Source organism: Marmota marmota, unplaced genomic scaffold, assembly GCF_001458135.2.
Source record: "Marmota marmota marmota unplaced genomic scaffold, marMar, whole genome shotgun sequence".
NCBI lineage: Eukaryota > Metazoa > Chordata > Mammalia > Rodentia > Sciuridae > Marmota > Marmota marmota.
The window spans coordinates 1,380,212-1,387,932 of NW_025999872.1; the positions used below are offsets into that span (position 1 = coordinate 1,380,212).

Sequence of the window (7,721 nt, forward strand, 5' to 3'; positions counted from 1 at the left end):
TTAAAGACTTGATTTAATTCTACATTGTGTTGTTTTTTTATCTTTTTATTTCTGTAAAATGTTAACAACAAAGATTTTTTACGATGTTGGATATGATTTATATGTTTAGTTTGAATTGTTATCAATTGGCCATGAGGTTAGGGGGGGGACTCTCATTGATATTAGCCTTTTTTTTTTTTTTGGTATTGAACCCAGGGGTGCTTTATCACTGAGCTACATCCCCAGCCCTTTTTATTTTTATTTTTGAGATAGGGTCTTGTTAAGTTGCTTAGAGCTTTGTTGAATTTCTGAGGCTGGTCTCAAACTTGCAGTCCTCCTTCCTCAACCTCCCAAATTGCTGGGATTACAGGTGTGTGCCACCATACCTGGCTTTACTGATATATCTTTAAGGCCAAAATTTTGTCGATTTAGTAAATCCTTCAGATGCTCATCAGTAAGACTACAACATCAGTCACAAAGGATTAGAAATGAAACATTGCTTGAAATTTCGTAGAAAGCTATCACATTTATAATGGCAGTGTTTCTCTTAACATCACCAAAGTTTTGCGAATTATGAAAAATGTATAATTTTTTTGGGAACATATTTAACTTCAGTCATATAATCTAAAATATGTTAATTTGAAATGACATTCTTGTTTTACTAAATTAAAAATATCTCATTTTAAAGCCCGATATGGTCACACACACTTGTAATCCTGGCCACTTGAAAGGCTGAGGCAGGAAGATTGTAAATTCAAGGCTAGCCTGGGCAACTTAGCAAGACCCTGTCTAAAATAAAAAATGAAAAGGGATGGGGATGTAGCTCAGTGGTACAGTGCCTCAGGTTCAATTTCTAGTACTGTTCCCCCCACCCAAAAAAAATTGCTTTAGTAGAGATTTTGTTCTCAAAAATGTTATTGCTGCAGTCTAGATTTGGTCTTGTCCATCCAAATTTGTAAAGTAATTTTTTTTTTTCCTTTCCAGAAATACACGCTACAGGATTTAACTATCAGAATGAAGATGAAAAAGTTACCTTGTCTTTTCCTAGTACTCTCCAAACAGGTAAGAGACATGACTTTTGTAAAGTCCCATGATAAATGGTGGCATTTTAGTTATTCCAAAGAAATTTATTGTGTACTGTTTTATCTTTTATTGTTGTTAGCAGATTAAGTTTTAAGAATGATTTTTTTTTTTTTAAATAAAAAAGGTTCATTGTAATTCAGGGGGCACCAAGGTTTTTTTCTCTCTCAAGAAACAAGACTAAGGCTCTTTCTACACTAGAATGCATTTTTAAAAAATATTTATTTTTTAGTTATAGGTGGACACAGTGTCTTTATGTAGTGCTGAGGATCGAACCTAGTGCCTTACATGTGCTAGGCAAGCACTCTACCTCTGAGCCACAATCCCAGCCCTAGAATGCATTGTTTTTTAGCTTCAGCTTTTTAAAAATACACTTACCTAGACCCATCTTATACTAATTGATTCAAACCTCTAGTTTTATACTCCACATGTAATTCAGATGTACAACCAGCACATTGTGTTGGTTGTGCAAGGAAAGATTTGTTAAAATGTTATTATTAAAACACAAAGAAAATGAAAGACTTTCTGAACCTAATATAGTGGAAGAAATTATGTACAAATCAATTGGCAAAGCACTAAGAATTCAATAAATGAACAAATGAAAAAGAACAGATAATTCATAGAGAAGAAAATGAAAATGACTATTAAACAGTTGAAAAAATATTTAGTTTCTTATTAATGAGAAATATCAAAACAGTGTTGTTTCCAAATTAGTTTTTGCCTGTTATATGAACTGAAGAAAATATTCCCGATGATATAGTTGCTTTGATATTCCTGGTAGGAGTATAAATTCATGTAATTGTTTTGAAAAATAAATTGTCATTGTGTATCAGGAACCTAGCATTTCTGCTAATAAGTCTGTATTCTTAGTCAGGCACAGTGGTTCACACCTGAAATCCCAGCTGAGGGATTACAGAAGGCTGAGGCAGGAGAATGGAAAGTTTAAGCTCTATTGGGGCAACTTTGTGAGATCCTATCTACAAATTTAAAAAGGCCTGGGATGTTGCACAGTGGTTAAACACTTGCTTAGCATGCAGAAGGCTCTGGGTTTAATCTGCACATACCCCCCTCCCCCAAATGTATTCTTAGGAAAAAAATTATAATAATAAAATACTTTATGCTTAGAAGTATCTTATTGTATGTGGTGGTAAAAAAAAAAAAATAGAATTAATAGGGCTGGGTTGTAGTTCAGTGATAGAGCACTTGCCTAGCATGTGTGAGGCACAGAGTTTGATTCTCAGCACAAGAAAGAAAGAGAGAGAGAGAGAGAGAGAGAGAGAGAGAGAGAGAGAAAGGTTTATCAACTAAAACATTTTTAAAAAATAAAATAAATAAAAGGTCCATCGACAACTAAAATATTTAAAAAATTAAAAATATTGAATTAATGAATTTGTCTACAACTAAAGAAATGATTAATCATGACATATCAATATAGTAAAATATATTTAATAGTGAAGATCTGCAAATTTATTTATTTGTTTATTTTTGCATTACTGATCAAACTCAGTGGCATTTTACCACTGAACTACATATCCATCCTTTTTTATTTTTTTTGAGACAAAGTCTCAATAAGATGCCTAGGCTGGCCTCAAAATTTTAATTTTCCTGCCTCAGCCTCCTGAGTAAATAGCTTACAGGCAGGTACTACTACACCCAGATTATGAATTCTTAATAACACTGTAAAGTGCTTATTGTAAGGCAAAATTGAAAAGCAGAATATAAAATTACGTATTCAGATTGATGAATAATTTGTCTAAAATAGTACGAGTAAAATGCTGTCTTGTTTATCTCTGGGTGTTGGCGTAAATGATTTTTACTTTTATTTATACCTGTTTTCTGGTTCCCAGAATTTTCTTTCTTTCTTTTTTTCTTTTTTTTCGTGTGTGTTTGTGTGTGTGTGTGTGTGTGTGTATACTACTGGGGATTGAACCTGGGGCACATGCTGGGCTGGTGCTCTACCACTGAGCTGCATCTCCAGCCCAGGTTTTTAAAAATTTTATATTGAGGGGCTGGGGATTTGGCTCAAGCGGTAGCGCGCTTGCCTGGCATGTGTGCGGCCCGGGTTCGATCCTCAGCACCACATACAAACAAAGATGTTGCGTCTGCCGAAAACTAAAAAAAAATAGATATTAAAAAAAAAATTTAAAAGAAAAAAAAAAGAGTGTAGGTCTTAGCATTTAACATTTGGTGGATGTTTCTGTTTTTTTAGTTGTTTAATTTATAAGTAAGCTTATTATATTTTAAAAGGTTTACTACACAAATGGATACATTGGGTATTGAAATAAGATCTCTAATTTGAAAAGCAATGTAAATTATGTCTGTGAATAGGTATGAATTAGAGTAACTGGCAGTTACTTTATGGTATAAATATGGTGTAAATTTGATAAGTGAAATTTGTCAAGAAGTACTTTTTCTCCAACTTACCATAAGTTTCTACTTTATTAATAGTATGTATTTTGTAATTAGTATTTATAATGTGACACTAATTACATTTATTAATGATTTTAAAAAACTTTAACTTGTGTTTTGTTTGAATTTCAGGTAATAACTTTCCAATACTTTGTATTTTGTTTAGTATGCCACTTTTTGGAAGTGGCCACTGTCAATATCTTGTTATGGTTTGATGGCCTTGGAGATTTAAAACCGAGTAAAAGTGTAAGCAGCCTTTCTTATTTAGTTATGAGTTTTAAATCCACTTTTGTTCCAAGTAGGGAAAGTTTAAAGTAGATTTACCATGAATTATGAGTTACATTAAAAACAGCTGACTTAGCAAGAACAGACTGGCCAGTTCCACTAATGGAATTATAACATAAAATTCCTGAAACAAGTCCCATTTAAAGTAGTGGGTTTTACTAGTCCATTAGATCTTCCTTGCCCAACTTTATTAATGTGACTATACGTATCATTTTTTTTTTAAGATGTCGATGGACCTTTATTTATTCATTTAAATGTGGTGCTGAGAATCGAACATGCTAGGCAAGCGCTCTACCCCTGAGCCAACAACCCCAGCCAAACATACCTGCTTTTTTAAAAATAAAAACTTCAGTGAATTCCTAAAGAAAATAGAATATAATAATTTTCCCCCTCAAAATTCCATATTATTTATTAATTCTTTAGTATTAATCACTAAAAATTATTATAGATTCTCTGTTCATATTTATTGTCCCAGTAATCTGTAATTCTGAAGAAAAAGCATCATTCAGGGAGTATAGGTTAGTATGGGATTGCCTGCTTATCATGCCTTAAGCCCTGGGTTCGTCAACAATAACAAAACAACAACAAAAGTATTCATTGTCCCCTCAGATGTTCACAGATGTCTGATTTAAAAAAAAATAAATAACCATCACAGATGGTCTGTTCAATTAAACTTCAGTTGAGGAGTTATGATTTTCCAACATGATTACTTTAAGATGTGGCACTTGTCTTTGGTGATGGTTTGCTACAGAGGTCTGAAATTTTCATTTAAGTTACTTTCAAACTAGTTTGAGGCACATAAGAAAGCTTTGTTTTTGTGTAGAAACAGTTTGTAATTTGTCATTTGCTTATTTTGTAAACTTGCAATTCTCATGATTTTGGACTTTTGCAAAAAAGCAGATTCAGTTTTAGAAGATGAAGATTTGACTTTAATATCATCCAAAATAATATGTCAAGAGAAAGAAAGTCAAAAACATTTTGACCAATGTCAACATTGCTCTACAACATTCTAAAATAACAGTATGAAACACTAGAATATACAAGTTTTGTATGATTGGCTAATTTCTTTATAGTTATACCATATCTTTGATTTGTTAGACTGTCATGCTCTGGACCTTGTTAAAAATAGGCTTTAAAAAGATCAATTACAAATTCAACATTTTTTTTAGAGAGAGCGAGAGAGTGAGGTGGGGGAGAGAGAGGGAGGGGGAGAGAGAGAGAGAGAGAGAGAAGTTTAATATTTATTTTTTTTAGTTATCGGCGGACACAACATCTTTGTTTTTTTGTATGTGGTGCTGAGGATCGAACCCGGGCCGCACGCATGCCAGGCGAGCGCGCTACCGCTTGAGCCACATCCCCAGCCCACAAATTCAACATTTTTGAGGGTTTTTTGGTAGCTTGATTTATAAATGGGATTATTGTTTTGCCATGCATGTACATTTGGCAGATGACTACTAGATAATATTTTTTGTTGTTGTTTTAAAGAAAGTCATACACTGAAGTTGGTTTTGCTCTATACAACAGTAGAATTCATATTTAGTATTTTGTATTTGTTCATTTTAATAATTTGTTAATTAATTTAATTTTTTTTAATATCATTGATCATTGTTCACCTGACTGAGGTAACTGAGTTTGTTTTGTTCCTTTTTTGCTGATTAAGTCATTGGTCTTCCCTGTGTACAATAGTATGCAATCAGTATTCCATTTGGATTGAACAGATAGCACTAGTCTTTAATGATGGAGTAATTGGCTACATTTTTCTTCTTGTGCATGAAGTTTTCTTAAAAGAGCAATCCATACAGAATAATCGACAGAGAGCATGAATTTTAGGTTAAAACATTTTATCTCACTCTTGCTGCTTACTAATTATTATGACCTTCAGCAAGCTATATAACTTTTCAGTCTCAGTTTCCTCATCTGAAAAAATGGGGACAATACCTATTTCCAAATTTATAATTATAAATATTTGAAAAACTCTATGAACAGTATTGTATGTCAGGCATTTAATAATAAATGTTTCCTTTCCTGTTCCCATCTTCATGTACTCGTAATTTGAGACTTAGGTTAAAAAAGTTAAAGAACTTTGAGCCAGGCAAGGTGGCTCACGCTTGTAATCCTAGTGATTCAGGAGGCTAAGGCAGGAGGATCACAAGCTCCAGATCAGCCTGACAATTTAGCAAGACCTGTCTCTCAATCAAAAATAAAAGGGAATGGGGAAAGGGGGTGTAGTGTAGTGGTAAAGGACCCTGGGTTCAATCTCCAGTACCAGAAGAAAAAAAAATAAAGAACTTTCTGAGCATTTACCTAAACTAGATTTGAAAAGTTATTTTAGGATTAGTTTGCCATTTACTTCAGACTGTTCTCTCCAGTGCAGGAGTGTTTGAGAAAGGAAAGAATGATTTGAACATTGTAAATAGCTAACGGAATGTAGTATCTTGAGCACATATTTTTGATAATTGTACTTAACATATCCATAAAAGTGTTTTTTATTTATCTTTAATCACAGGTACAGGAACCTTAAAGATAGATTTTGTTGGAGAGCTGAATGACAAAATGAAAGGTTTCTATAGAAGTAAATATACTACCCCTTCTGGAGAGGTGCGCTATGCTGCTGTAACACAGTTTGAGGTATGTGTTATTCTTCTCTAACATTATGATTTTTAACCATGTTACAAAACTTGATTCTATTTGGGATAATTATTTGAGACTAGATGCCTTTGAACATAATTATAGAATATTTTATATTCAGCCATTGTTTCTATCTTCAAAATGGAGAGAATTAAGTGTGTGTGTTGGGAATGATTATATATAGGTGTATACACATACACACATACATTCAGGGAAAGAAGTTTCAATACCTGCCAGAACTATTGTGTCCTCCCCACCCTGTATTGGGGATAAAAGCCAGGGATCCTCTACCACTGAGCTACATCCCCCCTGTATCCCAATTTATTTTCCCCCTGAGACAAGATCTCACTAAATTGCATAAGACTGGCCTCAAAATTGTGATCTTCCTGCCCATCACCCTTATGAATCTCTAGGATCACAGTCATGTGCTACCATGCCTCGTTTAATTGCTTTTATACTATGTGCCTTTCTTAATTGCCTTTCTCAATTTTATATTTGATAACTATGGGTTTTCCTACTACATTATTAGCTATTTTGTGGCATTCCTTTGCTGCTACCACTGCTTCCTTTGTGTGTGTGTGTGTGTGTGTGTGTGTGTGTGTTTTGCTGGGGAATGAACTGAGGGCCTTGCACATGCTTGGCAAGTATTCTACCACTAAGCTACAGCCTAACCCTTTTTTTCAATTTGAGATGGGGTCTCATTACATTGCCCAGGCTGGTCTCAAACTTGATAGTCCTGTCTCAGCCGCCTGGGTAGGTGTATGTCACCATACCTGGCTATTTTGCTCCTTTGACATTTCCTTTGTTTATCTTACTTACGGTATTTGTGCTTTCTTTCAAGTGTAAGTTATATAAATTGTTTCAAATCTGCTAATGGTATTTTTATGTGTTAAATCTAATTAAATTTATTTCTGTAAATTTCAATATGAATTAATGATAGAATTGATGATGTCCATTTTCCAAATTCTTTGTTTATCCTTGGACTGTTTGTTTTGTGTAACCTGAAATTTTAGGTGCAGTTTAGTGCAACTTATTTTACCTGGTATATATTCTCTTTCAAGAATTTTAAACCTTCTGGATTTTTTTGTTTGTTTGTTTTTGGTACTGGGGATGGAACCTAGAGGCACTTAACCACTGAGCCACATCCCCAGCCCTTTTGTGTATTTTATTCAGAGACAGGGTCTTACTGAGTTGCTTGGGGCCTTGCTGGGTTGCTGAGGCTGGCTTTGAACTTGCAATCCTCATGTCTTAGCCTCACAAGCCACTGGGATTACAGGCGTGCTCCAGTGCGCCTGGTTCCTTCTGTTTTTTTTTTTTTTTTTTTTTTTTTTTTTTTTTTT

At 34.0% G+C, this 7,721-nt stretch overlaps 1 protein-coding gene across 1 annotated transcript in view; it reads left to right on the top strand.

Moving 5' to 3' along the window:
- Npepps (aminopeptidase puromycin sensitive) overlaps positions 1-7,721 on the top strand; it is an 89,746-nt gene that overhangs the window by 39,440 nt on the left and 42,585 nt on the right. The window contains exons 3-4 of the mRNA XM_015506658.2: positions 964-1,041; positions 6,260-6,381. Coding sequence (XP_015362144.2) covers positions 964-1,041; positions 6,260-6,381 — 200 coding nt within the window. The remainder of the gene's footprint in view (positions 1-963; positions 1,042-6,259; positions 6,382-7,721) is intronic.